This window comes from Drosophila tropicalis, unplaced genomic scaffold (genome assembly GCF_018151085.1).
Source record: "Drosophila tropicalis isolate 14030-0801.00 unplaced genomic scaffold, ASM1815108v1 contig_859, whole genome shotgun sequence".
Classification (NCBI taxonomy): Eukaryota; Metazoa; Arthropoda; class Insecta; order Diptera; family Drosophilidae; genus Drosophila; species Drosophila tropicalis.
Genome location: NW_027173353.1, coordinates 7,012,159 through 7,029,634, shown reverse-complemented (window position 1 = coordinate 7,029,634; position 17,476 = coordinate 7,012,159). Strand labels below are relative to the sequence as shown.

At 40.0% G+C, this 17,476-nt stretch overlaps 2 protein-coding genes and 1 long non-coding RNA gene across 5 annotated transcripts; 2 read left to right on the top strand and 1 right to left on the bottom strand.

Moving 5' to 3' along the window:
* Window positions 1-79: 79 nt before the first annotated feature.
* On the top strand, window positions 80-1,523 carry Act87E (Actin 87E). Its single transcript, XM_068297964.1, has 2 exons — window positions 80-147; window positions 303-1,523. Exon 2 carries the CDS (start codon window positions 321-323, stop codon window positions 1,449-1,451), a length of 1,131 nt encoding a protein of 376 aa, XP_068154065.1. The 5' UTR covers window positions 80-147; window positions 303-320; the 3' UTR covers window positions 1,452-1,523.
* Window positions 1,524-3,160: 1,637 nt separating this feature from the next.
* Window positions 3,161-8,733, bottom strand: yrt (erythrocyte membrane protein band 4.1-like yurt). Of its 3 annotated transcripts, XM_068296928.1 has the most exons (10): window positions 8,016-8,733; window positions 7,048-7,195; window positions 6,805-6,981; window positions 5,694-6,741; window positions 5,472-5,609; window positions 5,197-5,316; window positions 4,971-5,125; window positions 4,703-4,866; window positions 3,911-4,507; window positions 3,161-3,704 (listed from the first exon to the last, which is right to left on the bottom strand). In XM_068296928.1, exons 1-10 carry the CDS (start codon window positions 8,241-8,243, stop codon window positions 3,546-3,548), a joined length of 2,934 nt encoding a protein of 977 aa, XP_068153029.1. In that variant the 5' UTR covers window positions 8,244-8,733; the 3' UTR covers window positions 3,161-3,545. The 3 variants fall into 3 exon arrangements, with proteins under 3 accessions (XP_068153029.1, XP_068153031.1, XP_068153030.1); XM_068296930.1 differs by lacking the exon at window positions 3,911-4,507; XM_068296929.1 differs by lacking the exon at window positions 5,197-5,316.
* A 523-nt stretch (window positions 8,734-9,256) lies between these two features.
* On the top strand, window positions 9,257-9,953 carry LOC137583033 (uncharacterized). The gene is made up of 2 exons (XR_011033345.1): window positions 9,257-9,382; window positions 9,721-9,953. It is a non-coding gene; the product is annotated as an uncharacterized lncRNA (long non-coding RNA).
* Window positions 9,954-17,476: the final 7,523 nt, after the last annotated feature.

Here is a 17,476-nt window from a genome sequence, read left to right as displayed (position 1 = left end):
TGCGTGTGTGTGTGTGTGGAAAATCTTCTTGGCTGTGGGTCTTACGAATGGTATAAATATTAGCGCATCAAAATCCAGCGGCCACTCGCAGTTCTACAGCGAAAGTGTTGCTTTTAGATTTCTAGTTTTTCTTTCGTTTTTGAAACGGTTAGTACCAAGAGTTCTTCAGTTTTTCAATTTGAATATTTTCTGAAAAGTCACAGAATGTGAAACAAAATACAAAAGGACATCATAGACCGTCCGAACTATCTATATCGACAATAGTCCTAATCTAAAGTGTTTGTTTCGTTTTCGTTTTGCAGTGAAAATCCTCAGTCAAGATGTGTGATGATGAAGTTGCCGCATTGGTCGTTGACAACGGCTCCGGTATGTGCAAGGCCGGATTCGCTGGTGACGATGCTCCCCGCGCTGTCTTCCCTTCGATTGTGGGTCGTCCCCGCCATCAGGGTGTGATGGTCGGTATGGGACAGAAGGACTCGTATGTCGGTGATGAGGCCCAGTCGAAGAGAGGTATCCTCACCCTGAAATATCCCATAGAGCACGGCATTATTACCAACTGGGATGATATGGAAAAGATCTGGCATCACACTTTCTACAATGAATTGCGTGTCGCCCCCGAGGAACACCCCGTGCTGCTGACAGAGGCCCCACTCAACCCCAAGGCCAATCGCGAGAAGATGACCCAGATCATGTTTGAGACCTTCAACGCCCCAGCCATGTATGTGGCCATCCAGGCTGTGTTGTCCCTCTATGCCTCCGGTCGTACCACTGGTATCGTTCTTGATTCTGGTGATGGTGTCTCCCACACAGTGCCCATCTATGAAGGTTATGCCCTGCCACATGCCATCCTCCGTCTGGATTTGGCTGGTCGCGATTTGACCGACTACCTGATGAAGATCCTCACCGAGCGTGGCTACTCTTTCACCACCACTGCTGAGCGTGAAATTGTCCGTGATATTAAGGAGAAATTGTGCTATGTTGCTTTGGACTTTGAGCAGGAAATGGCCACCGCCGCTGCCTCCACCTCTCTGGAGAAGTCTTATGAACTTCCCGACGGTCAGGTGATCACCATTGGCAACGAGCGTTTCCGTTGCCCCGAGTCCCTGTTCCAGCCTTCCTTCTTGGGTATGGAATCCTGCGGCATCCATGAGACTGTCTACAACTCCATCATGAAGTGCGATGTGGATATCCGTAAGGATCTGTATGCCAACATCGTCATGTCTGGTGGCACCACCATGTACCCCGGTATTGCTGATCGTATGCAAAAGGAAATCACTGCCCTGGCCCCATCCACCATTAAGATCAAGATCATTGCTCCACCAGAGCGTAAATACTCCGTCTGGATCGGTGGCTCCATTCTGGCTTCTCTCTCAACCTTCCAGCAGATGTGGATCTCCAAGCAGGAGTACGATGAATCCGGCCCTGGCATTGTTCACCGCAAGTGCTTCTAAGCAACCAATGGAATCGCCTGCACCAACACAGCACAACAATCTACACACAACAACAACAACAACAAAACAAAATGAACACAAATACAAGAAACACACAACACAACAAAATTGGCGTCGTTTACCAGGCGCCTAGAGATTAATGATGATTAATTTTAAGTTAAACCTCTTGCTGCCCTGCTAATCAACCAGATACACCATCCGATATCAATTAGATATATCAATCAGTCACTCAGTCAGTCAGTCAGCAATGAAATGTATTATACTTATATTAATATTTATTATTGGAAGTGTCATTAAGGACGAAGGGGAGGAATTCGAGGAGAATCAAGCATACAAAATTATACAATCTTACAAATAAATAGCATCCACTTTGAATTAAAAAAAAAGAAAACAAAATCTAAGTCAAAATAAGTTAAATTAATATAAAAACAAAGCGTCGATATTTATCCATCATTGCACATACAAAGGGAAATTTATATTTTTAGCGATTCTACAGGAAATTACGACATTTTGCACGCCCACTGCGAATATTCGGATGCAGATGCGCTAGGTATCCGCATCAGCATCAGCATTGGCATCGGCATCGGCATCGGCGTCTACATATACATAGGTACGTCTGTCTATATATACATTTTGTTTGCTAGGCAATCGACTCTTCCAAAACGGACCATTTTTGCTCATCTTCAAACAGATGCTACCCCCTCGTCGTCGTCGCCGTCGATGTTGTTGTTCTTGTCGTCACCATCACCCATGGATTCTCTAAAAATAAAAACTCAAAGCAAAACATCAACAAATTCTAAAATAATATTCATGTACATACATCAAGCGAATGTATTCGTTGCCTTTTGGAATTAACATTAATATAGAGCCGACCGCCGGCTGTCTTTTAATTGCAGTGCCGCGACCCTCGGGGGCTGCGAAAATATCTTGGAATTTCAAGTACATGTGTGTGGCTGCTGGCTGTTCTGTGTGTACTTGAACATTGCAGGTCATGCGGCAGAAGGGATCACTCCTCTTGCCATCGTTTCCAGGAATGGGCTGCTGCATAAACACATACATATGTGGCATAAGCATGTACACACACACGCACATATTTAGTATATTAATGTACATAGTTCAAAAATAGCTGCTAATTCATTTGCATAATCCAATAGAGCATGGAATTATTTTCATAATTCAAGTGAAATCAAAAATTTATTAGAGGTTATCGTATTCAAATAGTTTGATCCTGCATTAATTGTGGCAGTTTGTTAATTAATACTTCTAATTGCATAAATGCGCTTTTATTGAATATGTTTTGTATTTCGTTTCAACATTTAAATGCTTGGAATGATTGTTAAGGTCTGTTGTTTACAGTTTTGATAGACATAATTGCTATTTAATTGTTTTTCACAATTGTAATTGTGTGTAATATAAATCAGAATTGTTTGTTTTTCTTCTTTTTTTCAGTCAATTTGGATGCATACATTAAAATATACACATTTATTGTGTGGGGTGTATATGTGAATTCTTATTGATTGTAATCGTTGTTCTTTTCGTAACTTAATTAATTTGTTTCCTTTCACATTTCTTAGCTAAAAGATATAGCCCTGGCATATCAAGCAGAAAGATATCATTCTATCGTATCATCACTTTGTTTCGATATTCGTTTTTCGTTCCGCGCTTAAAATTTGCAGTCTATACAGTTTGACATTAATAGTTCTATCATGTTAAGTACATTGTTACATTTTAACTTTATTAAGTACGCTGCGGAATTTAGCACATTTCGTTTAATTGTTTCATTTTAAGGCACATGTATGGACAGTTAACATTTTTTTTTTTTTTTTGTTTTTTGATTGGACCTGCTCTTTCATTGTCTTTTGCGTTTTTGTCACTCGTTCGCATGGAATGCTCTTAAAAGTTCTCTAATATCTTCTCTAATCATTATAATAATAAAATACAAGTACATTATGTGTCTGTCTAGATTTTGAATAGCTACCATTATATATCATAAATACGAACATTTAGGCTTACGAATTAAAAAAAATTATGTAAATATATAGTATAGTTTATGTATGTATAAGCATGTATGTATATATAAGATCTAAACAATAATTACAACTGTGTTGTAATAACGGATTTGCGTATAATGGTCGGTTCGCGTCCCTTGGGGGCCGACACGACTTCAGATGAGACCAACCAGGGCGAGACCATATCATTATTGCTATTGGCCGGAATGCGATTATTCTCTGCCTGCTGATTGATCTTGGCTTTCTGTTTGAGTGGATAAATAAACAAAGATAGAGAGAGATAATAATAACTAGATTAGCGCATTTATAACTTATTAAATGGAATGTTTAGGCGTGTCAGTGCATATTGAAAATGAGTAACAAAGTAAATTGTTAGCATAGAACAGAACTGGTTAGATAGATCGTTAGCCAATTGTTAGTTTTTAGATTCTGGATGGTGATCGGTCAAACCTTTTCACTTGCTGGCCCATCGATTTCACTGTGGTTGTGAAGTGTTGTCGTCTTCTGGGTCTCCAGACGCTCCTGCTCGCTGAGCGTGGAGAAGAGCAAAGTGCCAGCACTGGGCGTTTTTGTTGCACTGGCTGCCTCCACCCCACTGGCTACTTGGCTATTACCGCTACCGCTGGCCATATTGTGGGCCGTGGCATTGGCATTATTGTTGATGATATTGTTAATGAAGATTTCATTAATGAGTATTTCGGCAGCTGATGCGTTGCTCAGCATGGCAGTTGGGGGAGCACTGGATGTTAGCTCAGTTGCAGTTGTATTTGTGGCAGCAGCAGCAGTTGGGCTATTTGGAGTACTAATCGTGGTCACAGTGGTGGCCATGCTGCTGCTGCTGGTGTTGTTGAGTGTGGCTGGCAGCGATGATGGCGGTGTTAACGGGGCATTATAGCCCGATATAAATGCAGCGTTACTAAAGGGTGAGTTTGTGGTGTTGGTTGTTGTTGTTGTGCTGGAGGTGCTGGTGCTAGAACTGCCAATGCCGCTTGTTGTTGTAGTTGTTGGCTTCTGTTCCGGTATGCTGAGCGTCAGCTTATCTCCGCCCTTTATTTATGTACATACAGACACACACAAACACACACACACAGATACACAACAAGCACAACAAAAAAGCATAAAGTGCACAAGGCAAAAATGAAAATAAATAAAACGTACAGAAAAACAAAAAGCATGAAAATGAGTGCCAAGCTGTGGGTTAAACTGGTTCGCTGGTTGTTTGTTTCTTTTGTCACAACTTACCACAGATATGTAGGTGGCATTTAAGGAATCCGGTCCATCCGAACCGTGTGCATGATTGTTATTGCTGTTGGTATTATTATTATTGTTATGGGTGGCGGCGGGAACAAACATTTGATTAGTCAGTTTGGCATTGCCACTAGCTCCCATTTCTTCTTCCACTCGGGCTGTCAAGAGAGATGAGTGAAAGCTTTTGTTTAGGACTCATTCAATTACAAAAGGGTTGGTATATTCCAAAGATATACCATCTTAGAATATATATGTAACTTACCTTTTAGTATATTGCACTTGATGTTGCCCGGCGGCAAGGCCGTGGCACTCACATTAGCCAGCTTCACCTGATTGTTGGGCTTCTCATTGACATTTGAGAGGCGTTTCAATGTCTCCGTATTGTGATCCATATCAAAAGTCTTGTTAATAGTTACCCTGAAAAAACAATTTGATCAAATTTGCAATTTCTTTATATACTAATAAAACCAATATAAAATGTACACTACCTGATACTGTTAGCATCGTTAATGGCTTCATTTGCTAGCACTGATGGGGATGGATCTTTGACAATGGACTTAAGCAATGAGTCTAGCTCTCTATCTTTATCCGATAAGCCGCTCTTAACACTGCACACATGATATATACACAAGAGCAAAACACAAAATAGACACACACAAAACATGTGAGAAACACAAGACAAGGCAGATTAGTCAAGATATTTTGAGGGGGCGGATGATGGAGAAAGCAATACAATGAATGATGCACAACTTGTAAAACATACCTGAGCTGGCCGGAGCTAATGGATGCCTTGCCGAAGCTTCCATGATGCGATGCGGCGGCGGCATTTCTAAACGGATTGGTCTCATCAAAATTCTTGGTGGCATTCGGTGAATACGGTGGCGTATATTCCGGCTCCAACCTGGGGACAATGTGAGTTAGTGAGTGAGTGTGTGTGTGAGAGTCAATGGTAATGAAATGAAAAGAACGAGAAACGATTGCCTACTTCACAGTCAGGCCCAAGCCAGATGCCTTGCCAATGGATCCAATTTTACTATACGCCGGATCATCATTGCTGAAGTTTGATCGAAGGGAATTACGGCCAAGTGAGGCACAAGTAGCCGCCGCAGCTGACGCATGGGTGGAGGAGCTAACTGAAGCACTGCAGGCAGCGTCGGGTTCGATGATAGCCGAATTCTGTATCACAGTCAGCACGGAGGGCGAAGGCGTGACTGGAACGAACTGATCCGTGGAGATGAGAGAGTCGAATGTTTCGTTGTTGTTATCCACAATGGGAGATGCAATTACTGGTGGTGGCTGAGGTGTGGCTGCCGCTGCAGCAGCTGCAGCTGCGGCACGAGCATTCACTGTGGCGACGGCAGCGGCTGCAGATTCCTTTTGACGCTCCCGTAGCAAATGCGATTGCCTGCTGGCAAATCTCTGAGATGGACGACGTTCGAATTGCACTGTACGCCGGGCACGACTCTGTTGTGTGGTCTGGAACTCTGTTCGACCAGAATAACGGAACCGAGAACCCATGCGGAAGAAATTTTGTCTAGCTGAGGGCCCCTTAACAGGCGCCCGGAGGCGGAAGAATGTGTGGTGCTCCACGGCGCATTTCCATAAATGTTTGCAGGCCTTTTCATTGTAGAGGCGGAACACAAAAGTGTGCTCCTGCTCTCGACCATCATCGTCGTCCTCGATGACAATCAATGTGAGCTTCTTTTTCTTAAAATCCAATTTACTTATCTTCGGCCAAAAGAAGAGACCAATCTTCTGATCCCGCTCGAAAACCAAAATGCCAGTGGGTGTTAGACCCAAATGATATTCGCAGCCATCCTTGCCCAGCACTGTGTGCATGTCAACGCCATACATATCCAGCCACTTGGCTTTGTTGAGAAAAGCCGTCTCCGCCTGGGCTGGTGTTAGACCCCGGCAAGTTTTATACTCTTCCAGTATAGAAATTTCCAGATCCTCTGTTTGCTCTGGCACAAAACGAAACTCGGAGACAGTTGCTGCCGAATGGACTTGATCATCATAATCGCCCAACTCCGCTGTGAATAAAACAAACTCGTTAGACATCTTTTTTTTTTTAATCTTAGCTAAAACAGACTTACATTGCAGGGCCAAGGCACAGAGCTCGGTGGATTTGTCATCAGGACAATCGAGACGACCTTCCAGCAAGTCTTGTTTCAGTTGCAAGAAGAATAAATACCGTGTCAACTCTTCCCGCAAGGTATTTGGTTCAGAGGAATAAAATTTCACCTTTAGGCGGAATGTATAAGGTGGGCCGACTGCAAAAAGATTAAATACGGTCAATCAACGTTCAGAATGAGATAATGATAAGTTAAGGAACTTACTTTTCACTTGCTTCTTTATGGGTTTGGTGGGATCTAACCAATGTTTCACATGATTGGCATCCATAAACTGAAGACCAAAGTAATCCTTCTCAATGATATCCAAAGCATAGAAGACTTGCTCATATAGAAAGCTGCCCAATGCCTTTTTCTGCAATCGGAGAATACATTAGTTTTATAAAGTGTGAGAAATTAATTCGCATGACATTTTATCTTGACGTGGTCGTTCGTTGGTGTTTGTATGCGAATCAAATTGACCCTGGTACTAATCACGTTCGCTTGGCGGGTTAAATTATGTGACGATCAGCAGTAAATTGTTTATCATATACTCTCACACACACATATACACCTGTACAAGCGGCAATCACAAATAGAGGTACAGATTAGTGGCTAAGTAAGTAAGTCGGTGCTCGTGTATGTATTTACTACTATCTTTTTGCCCCAACGATTTAACCCCAGGTGGTACAGAAATGGCAAAGACCAGATAATGTTGGAATTTGACGATTGCGTTACAAAATAAAGTTAGAAATCACTCGCCCCTCCCCATTGTTAACATTGTTAATTAGTTTAACCGAATCGAAGCCTAATTAAATGATTTTATTTTAGCTATCCAATCCAAAGGAATCGGTTAACTATTATTTTACCCGACAATTTAGGAGATATAATTAGATAATAAATATAATTATAGTGAGCAAAGTGAGCAAGTTCTGTTTAATATGGTACATTTAATGATTTCAGTTGAGGTTACTGTTAAGGAAGTCTCACTGTAAATTCTATACCAAAAATAGATTTCATAGCCAAACGTCTTGCTCACAATAATTTATAATTTCTTTGCCATTCAAATTCAATTCCAAGTATTCATTAGGGCCAAAAACGGGTTAAGTTAAACAAAACGACGTTTTGCTGGCTGATGGCTGATTAAGGGAAAGGAAGGGGTGAAGGTGAGTGGGAATATGTAATTCTATACTTACCGATAATTCGATGGAAAGGTCAGTATTGTCCAGCAGTATAACCCGACAGTCGATTTTATTCTTGTTAACCACAATTCGTTGGGGCTTAATCTGTGACCCGCTACTGCTGGCAATGACGGCACCACCGACGCCGCCGCCTCCTCCACCACCTCCAGCCCGACCGCCAACGCCGCTGCCACTATCCGCATAGTTGTTGCGTACCTTGCGACGGCTTAGAAAACGCAGCATTTTGTGGTTGTCGTTGTTGCTGCCTTCTATTTAGTTGGGGTTTTAGGTTGCTGTTGTTGATATTTTTTTTTGCTTCTTTCTGCCAAGGCAGCAGCGTCGTGTCGTCAACGAATTGCACCCAATAATTCACCTGTGGTGTGCTGCTTGGTGGCTCTGTCTGGGAAACAGCGCAGACATCAAGACCCAGCACACGCACATATACACATATGTAGACACACACAAGCACTTACACTAACACCAACACTGATACACGCACACTAATACTAATGAAACTTGTTGCAACTTGTTCTCGTCGTCTACAAACGCCCCCGATTTGATTATATTTTCATGCCCCTCACTATTGTTTTTGCAAATTATTAGTTAGTTTTATGCAAGATCCGGTTTTTTTTCTGTTTTACGTTTCACATGCAATTGTTGTTATTTTAAGCGTTATTGTTATTTATTTTACTGTTTTTCACTAGTGTTAATCAGCGTTGTGTCGCTGGCTGTGCAGTGTTGAAAAGTTTTTTTGGTTATCGATTAACTCGTAAGCTGACGCAGCAATCGATATATAGTTCTACAACTATTTCTGACGATATGGCAGCACTGAAAATACCAACGTCGAACTCTGAGTGAATTCGCCTCCTCTGAATTCGCTTCTTCTGACTGACTGAATTCGCCTAGCGGTCAATTTAAAATAGTGAAATAGAAATTGTCTTGTCATTGCTGATTTTTTAGCAAGCTTACAATGTGAAAAATTACTTTACAAACAAATTGGTCTAACAACTATAGTCACTTAATTTATAGAGTAGATTTATGGTAGACCAATGGCATTTGCAAAGATAATCCCTTTGTTTGTTTCGATTTATTTTGTTTTAATTATTTAATTATAAATATTTATATATGTTAATGTAGTCACTCTTAAAGCTTACTCTCTCGTTCTCTTTTACCTTTTGACCTCATCTATTTTGAGATAAGGCCGCAGACTCTGCTATGAAAAAGCTCCTTCATCTGTTTTTAGTTATTAGTATCAATTGGTGATTTCGACGATTCGGAAACATATAGCAAAATATTTTGTTTTTTTTGCAAAATGAAGGAGTTTGCTTTTTTGATATTTTTAGTGTGCATGTTGGTCGGTTGTTTTGCCGCCTTTAAACATCGTGAGTTGACTTCAGATTAGAACACAAAACCTTTATAAAATAAGATCAGTGGTTATAGAATTGTTAATGAGATGTTTTAAGTTTTCTACAAATTGTAGTTCATGAAATAATTAGTAGTTATTTTGTCCAAAAGTTTTGAATTGAATCTGTGTTCAGAAATCCTTTCCATTTTCCGTGACATTTTATCATATTCTTTGGAGAAACTGAGACGTTTCCATGCTAAATTTCAAGTCATTTATGGAAAAGATAATAAACTTTGGCAACTATTTTAATATTGCATGTATCTAAATAAATATGAGCCTTAATAAATTATGACAAATTGCTCACGTCTTTTTTAGCAAGCTGTGCAGAATCGACGGGGGAGCGGGGCGATTGTCGGGCCATGCACAAGAAGTGGACTTATCATCCGAATTCCAACCAATGTATACGATTCTTTTATAGTGGATGCCATGGCAACAGTAATAATTTCGACACTCAAGAGGAATGCGAGCAGAGATGCCGTTTTTAAAATTGTAAAAAACACTAAGTAATTTGTGGAAAACAATAAAAACGAAACCATACAAAAAAAAAATTCGAAACTTTTTGTCTTTGTGAAAACTAATAGAAGAGCTCTGACATAGAAGTTTGCATTGTTGCGTTGTAAAATCCGAAACACAGAAGCTGTAGGGCTTTTTACTTTCTATCTATTTTTTTTTTCTGGGTTCTAGTGTTTTTTTGTTGTAGTGGCAGGAGCCAACATTTGCAAAATCCTTTTTATGGGCAATTTATTCCCTTATTTGTTAGTGGATTTAAGGCTGTAACTGTAAGGGATACCCGAGCAACTCACCCGCCAGCAGTAGTGGCAGAAGCAGCAGGATACAAACAGTCGTATTTTGAGTTTAAAGGTAAATGGTAGATTTATTGCCAACGATTTCCTACTAGTGCGCTCTGTGTCTTAGCTGTTGGCCATGTTTATATCGAGGGTTTTAGTGGGCCCTTGAGATCTACAATGGTTGGAGCTTGGGCTCGCTTGGCATCGGTTTGATTTGGTTTTGGCTTTGGCTTTGGTAATGCCAAAAGCATTCAAACTGCAATTGTATGATTAAGCCTCTCTTATCGGGCCATTAATTAACGCTCAATTTGCCATTGAACAACGATAGGCATTCTAGTATAGAATATAATATGTTGGAGTGCATCTGGAACGTGTAATTACCCAACGTCCGCTATTATAAGCAGCCGCATGATTAATTACCAGTTAATACCGAAACCCGATCCATGGTCTGCCAAGACATCAGTTGCATCTGCATGATGGCCTGACCAAGACAAGACAAGACAGCAGCAAGCAGGCTGAAGTGGAGCGGGAGGAGTAGGAGCTGCTAATGAAATTGGAGTCTGAACCTGTCTCTTTGGGCTACCCAATGCGTAGGCCGTAATTATGGCAGGCGGCTGAAATAGAACACTATGTCTTCGATTTGAAGGAGCAATTAATAAAATAGCTTCTATTGGCATCTATCCAAAAATACAAACACAGACACACACCTGAACTCATAGAGTGGGCCAAGGAGGAGTCTGTCGACTTAGTTGAATTGGGCAAATATTTGAATATCTCTTGGGTGAGAACACACACAAAACAAAGGAACACTATTATAAGAGACAATAATGTATATGGGTAGATACCTTTCTGACCCAAAAACTGAATGCTCACTTATCTGTAGTTGAGTGGAAAATAAATTCCTTTTAATTAAAACCACAGCTCGTGATTTAAATTGCTCAGACATCGCGCCAATCCGCTTTGGCCGCCACTTCCTCCGTGCTCCTCTGCCTCAACGACGAGTTGGGCAAATTTATTGGCGGCCATACATAAATCAAGGTGCTCTACGTTTCCAGCTACGAAAGGTAAATTCATTTTAATTAAATAGAAAAATGTTTTGTTGTTTTTAATTCAACAATGCGACATTGGCAAAAAATCGAAGGAGTGAAATTCATAGTAAGGAATTCGAAGTTTTCAGTAATTGGCTACTTAAGTTCATTCGATAGCGCGGCTCAGGGAAAGAGCCAAACAAGGATGAGGACAATAAAAAACATCCTTGTGTTGTAAAATTTTATGTGTGATTGTGTGTCGCTTTACGATATCCTGACTGCCTGCTTGCCTGCCTGTCTGCCCCCAACTTCAACGACAGAGAGACAGAGGAGAGCTCGTTACTGTCCGGACAACACTCCCACCGACAAAGAGACAGACAGACAGACAGCCATCCAAACAGCAAATGGTGGGCCATTGGGCGGCTGCATTGCGGGGGATGTGAAGTGGACGAAACGGTTGGAGGATGCTCAATGGAGGGCCACAACAACATTTGTTGTCTCAGCGAAATTCTCCGGCAAACGAAGCGATTGCCGTTACCTGCTTCACCTACGCCCTTGGGGAATATTTCACGGCTATTTGGCAAGTCAACAGCTTGTTTTATTTTGGCATGTAATTTTCGATGAGTATTTTTATGACAAAAGGCGACAAAAGCCAAAATCAATTGAAAATCAATGTTGCGATTGCAACCCAAAACATTCACGACAAACCACCCCTAACCCCTTCCAATGCCCATTCCCACTGCCACTCCCACTTCATCGCATTCCGAACCCAATGTCCACCCATAGTAATTAGTTGCTGTCTCTTGGTTTTGGTTTTCAAAATTAAAACAAAAAAAGAAAGAAAACAATGCCGCGACAGTGAAATATTTGAAATTACGCACAATTTATTTTTCTGCTATATAAGCGAGGGTTTCTCGATGAGAACTGAGAACTTTAGGATCCTAGAAGAATACCAATTTTCCAATTGGCATCTATCTGTTAGTCTTCAAAATGTTATCTTCATGCCATCTTCAATTAAACGACTCTCATGGGCAGTAAGAAATACCTTCGGACCTTCGTAAATGGTCCATCTTGAAAGGATAAGTCCTTTTTATTTTCAAACTCTTTTGCCTTGGCAGGTCGAAAACTTTCACAGCATTGCAACAATTAAAAAGTGGCACAAGGGTCATTGAAACAATTGCCCATTGTTACTTTTAAGGGGGCATGGTGAAGGGGTTGGCAACAGGACAACGGCGGGTAGGAGAGGACTGGGGATTTAATTTATGCCACTAATTACTTTAAGAGCTTTGTTGTAGCTGCAATCTTGCAGATTGCGTTGTCCTTGTATTAGATTTTTTCCACGCCATTATGTATGCCAAAGGATCTCCCCGAAAAATGTGAAAAAAAAAAATGAAAACCAACCAAAACGAAAGAAGAAACGATGTCCGGACGCCACGACGAAGGATACTTTCTTTTCCTTTTTTTTTGTAGGCAAATAATATGCAAATTAGAATTATATTCAAATATATGATTCGTTTTTTTTTTTTTTTGTTTGTTGTCCCCTCTACTCTGGTTTTTGTTTTTGTGCTTTCTATGCCACTAGGTAAATGGAAACTAAACCAAAAGTTTTACAACATCTTTTGCTACGGTTTCGTTTTGCTTGACTGTCTGCGGCTTTTTCGCACCACTGCGACTTCAAATGACTTTTGTCAACCCCAAGCCCAAGGAACCTGGCCAACAAGGAACATGTATAGCCAACATGTTGATACTCTTAACCAAAATGAGATCAAATTGGGATCGTCAACCTATAGAGGCATACATTAGTGCATCACTCTTAATGTTGGTCCCACTGACCATGTAAAGAATAGCTGGGATAGTTTATAATTTGGAATCACACACTAAGAAACCAACTAAAAAATGAGTCACTTCCAAAACTGTTTGAATTGTTAGTGTGGAATGGTGCTGCCTATGCCTAGGCAAACTTCCAGCCACAAGCCATTGACCATTCCTGAAAGAGCACAAAAGATGAGAGAACAGAGACCAAAAGCTGAAAGAAAGTTGAAAGGTTTTTCAGGCTATTTACACGCCAGAGTTTTAAACCATTGGGGAACGGTTTGAAGGCGACGGGACTAGAGTTTTTTGGTCCTTACTTGAGTTTTTAACAGCAATAAAACTATAACACCATAAGTTATCAACTTTAAATTGTAGTTTATATTATTGATGTGTTTTTGCATCGACTTGGCCAGTGACTTTTCATAATTAGATGCAGCGTTTCAGCATACATCCACCCAAAGGGCACGCACATTGCTTTTGGTTGTTCTTATATACACACTTGTACCATCCACTTTATTTGCAGTGAAGACCTCACATAAATTCCAACTGAGTTGCCCAAATATCTGGCATTTGGAGAGCTAAAGGGAAGAGGAGCAACAGCAGGAGCTCATCATCAATGTGCAATATTTTGCTTATCATGCATTTTGCTTAGAAAACATCTAACGAGTAGCACTAAAAGTGCTCGAGGAAAAACTAGTCCATTGAGCAGCACAATTTGCTGATTGTTGGAATTTTCGATGGGAAATGAAAACCGAAACCGAAACTCATTTAAATCAATATTTTGCTGGGCACGTACCTACACACATACATACGTAGATACAAATGGAGAAGGCATCTCCGACATTTGTCATGGACATTGGCCAACACTCGGACTCAGCACAATTGTCAGAGGCTCGACTTGGCTTGGCTTGGCATTGCCTTTCTTGGCTCCGAAACCGCAAAAACCCATGCCCACATCCAAAAACCTCACAACCAAGGCCCAAAACAGATGACGCCTGGCATGCAAATGTCTCGTAACATTGTTCGATCATCCCACACACGCAATTAGATTCGCCTTAGGTCGGCATTAGTTCGCCAAATAGTTTCGGTTGGGGTCGAGGCGGACACCAAGACGAAGACGGAGACGGAAACGGAGATGGAGGTGTGTAGCAGGATGCGATGTGAAGCCGATTTCCTTTATAGGCGACAATAACAGAGACCAAAGATTCATATAGAGAGCCAGATAGAGTGAGAGAGAGAGAGAGAGAGAGAGGGAGGGGGAGATAGTCGCCTTTCATACACATGTTTGATGTGTGCGGTTTTTGTGGTGATTGCTGCGTTTATTTCAATGCAAATTGTTAAGCTCGACCGATGCGTATTGATTGCAGATGCAATGGCCCATCAAATCTTCAAATTGGAATATCTTTCGGACAATCGGTTGCCATATTCAAATGTCCAATTCATTGAAATGAGTTCTTGAGCTCAGATACTTGAATGTGATGGTAATAGACTCGATTAATCAAATGATTAAAGATTCAATTCCTACTTATTTTTGGCCATTAATAATCCTACATGACTTTCAATTAAATTAGAATGGGAAATTTAAAAAAGTAAATCATTTTATTCAAAAGTTAATTGCAAACATTTTGTCTCAATTTGTTTGAAGTTTTCGTACGGATTAATATTTTCCCTTTCAAGCTTTAAACTTTCTATAGTCTAAAGTGATTGCTTTAACTTAATTTAGCAATTAATTGACTTCCTGGCAATTGAATTCGTTGATAATAAATACATTGAAAATTTATTTTATCTATGCTTTTCCCAAGAACATCCCCAGGCAAGGTTGAATGCCCCATAAGATCCTTTGTGGCTGGCATTCGTTTTTTTTTGTGGGTGTGTTTGTGTGTGTGTAGGGGTAGGGGGAGTTGAGCTCCTTGCCACCATTACCTAACGACCGATATCTGTGCATTCAAAAGCGGTTACTACGCACTTATCTCATCGTTTTTACTGTGCATAGAATTTTGACAGACAATTAGCAGTGCGTTGGCAACTGTCTACCCAGGCCACACTGTGTCTCCAATTCCAGCAGTTCCAACTCCAGTCTTCAACTCCAACTCCTCTAGCCATCCCACCATTCAGTCTGTGTGCCTTTGAGTTTGGCTTTTATGGCTGTTTTTGCGTTTTTATTGTGCTACGCGTTTTTCTATGACATTTTTGACGCTTACGAATTTTACATTGTCTTAATTGCTGCTTTATGATGTGTATGTGCGCCCTCTCAGATGACACGCTGTATTTGTTAGAGCGTTAGACTATGATTATAATTTAGTTCAGTTCAGTTAGATGATGATGATGATGATGATGAGCAGGCGCCATAAAGATTAAATATGTAGGGAAACAGGGTAAGACAGAAGAGGCCCAATGCGTGGGTGTGTAGTAATCAGTTTGTTGTTATTGTCGTTGTTGTTGCCGTTTTCAGTTTTATTTTTGCACCCGTCAAGTAAAGCTATAAAAACTCACGCTTAGCTCACATATCAAGTGTGAAGTTCTTTAAATATTTGTCAAGTACATAAAATATTTACAATGTGTCTAGCATGTGTGTGTGTTTGGGTGTGTTTGAGTGTGTGTGGCAATTGTCTTGGCATTTTTATAGAACAGCAGTTCAACGAGTGCGGGAAAAGATGTAATTTGTAATATACAAACACATATATCATTCCCATGACAAACAAATGAGATTTACAACCAGGTAAACAGAAAATAATTTAAAGTAAATTGATTTCGTTGTAAAATGCACAAAATTTACAGATTTTTGATGCAATTTCTGACCAGAGATAACTCCTAAAAGAAAATGCCCTCGAAAAGAGAAGATGTAAAAAGGATCACTCCACAATTCCTTTAATCGCTTAAGTAAAAGCTCCTAATCAATACAAATCAATTCAGAAGTGCTTTCAATTAGAAACTAATCACTTTATTGATTAGCTGAATGCAGATTTCTTGATAGTTTCCCATTCCAATTGCAAATGGGAGTTGAAAACATTCCAAATCGGTTTTTCAGCGCTTTCGGACCTTGGGGAAAAACATTTTGAATCGTTGAAAAAAAAAATCTTTTTCAGCCGGTGAACTTTGCTGACTCCAGGGCTCTGTTAGGAATGAACACGGCGCTCGATGGGTCCTTTCCTGGTGCGGAAATCGATTCCATTTGCCTAAAGTCACTGTTTACTTTGCAATGTCATCAAGGGGAGATTGGTGGCACTTTTATTTTGTTTTTTCTGAGTCGCAAACTTTTTTTTTGGCCTATTTCGAGAATTCGTTGCAGAGTTTCGATCAATTGAATCCACAATGCAATGGAGTCACGGTCGAAATGTCACATTTATTGTTTTGAAAGGCAATTGAAAAGTGTCAGCTAAACACCTTTTCAAATAGTTTTTAAGCTTAAGCTAAAACCATTTTGAAATGGCCTAAACAAATCAAACTGCTTCAATTTCGACTTTAGCTTACTCTGTAGCAATATTTTCTTGGGTATTGTTTCAGCCAATTAACTTGACTTAAATATGTATGTGTCCAAATCAAAAGCCATGCAAAAACAATCTCCAAGGATTCGAAATCTTTGCCATTCTTTGCTTGACACTTGCCACATGCTACTCCTACTCCACCCGCTGTCATGAGCTGTGAAATTTATAGAGAAAAATCTGAAAAAATAAACAAAAAAAATAAAAATGCCATGAGGTTTCTGAGAATTTTGATCATGTCGAAAATTGCATACTCTTAAAGTTAATAAACGATTTCAAAACTAACTTCATTTGCGGTGAATTGACATTGATGTTTCTTAAAACTATAAACTTTTGAGTATAATACAAACAAATTGAAATAGAAATTTGTTAATTGTTTGTCTGTCTAAACGAGAATATCTAAAAACAAAAAACTTAAGAAACTTTGTCTATGAACTAAGCTGCCTTTTCTATACAATAGACTAAAAGTTTTTAAAAAATACTTTGAATTTACTTAATGGGCGATCAAAAAGGCTTTTGTAATCCAATAGATTCCTTAGACATTCCTAGTTTAAACCTTTTCAAAGTGGTCGAGTAGGTCCTTTGCTCCTTCAGATAAATCTATTTGACCAAAATGTCTACATATGCTTTCGGCAAGAGTATAAAAAACAACCTATCTTTACCTTAATATATTATATAAATTGTATGTGTGTGTGTGCCTATATGTGTGTATGTACCAAGAAAAGTCGTATATTAAAAATTTGCATTTCAACATTAAATTATTTCAGAAGATTTTAATGACAAATTATGGGCGCGTAAATTATGGTGGTTTACCCATACCTGGGACGTCTATTTATTTTTATATCGTAAAGGCAACCCTCCCACACACACACACACACATACTGAGGAGCATAGACAGCAGCCCCCGTGGCTTTTCCGTTTGCCAAAAAGGCAATAAAAATATTTCGCTACAGATCTTATT

Bases quoted from the DNA above. Each gene is read 5' to 3' on its own strand.
- Act87E (XM_068297964.1), top strand. From the start codon at position 321: ATGTGTGATGATGAAGTTGCCGCATTGGTCGTTGACAACGGCTCCGGT.
- yrt (XM_068296928.1), bottom strand. From the start codon at position 8,243: ATGCTGCGTTTTCTAAGCCGTCGCAAGGTACGCAACAACTATGCGGAT. The intron at 5,317-5,471 runs GTATGTTTTACA...TCATGTGTGCAG, and splicing joins ATTAGCTCCGGCCAGCTCAG to TGTTAAGAGCGGCTTATCGG. The intron at 5,126-5,196 runs GTAGTGTACATT...TTGTTTTTTCAG, and splicing joins AACGATGCTAACAGTATCAG to GGTAACTATTAACAAGACTT.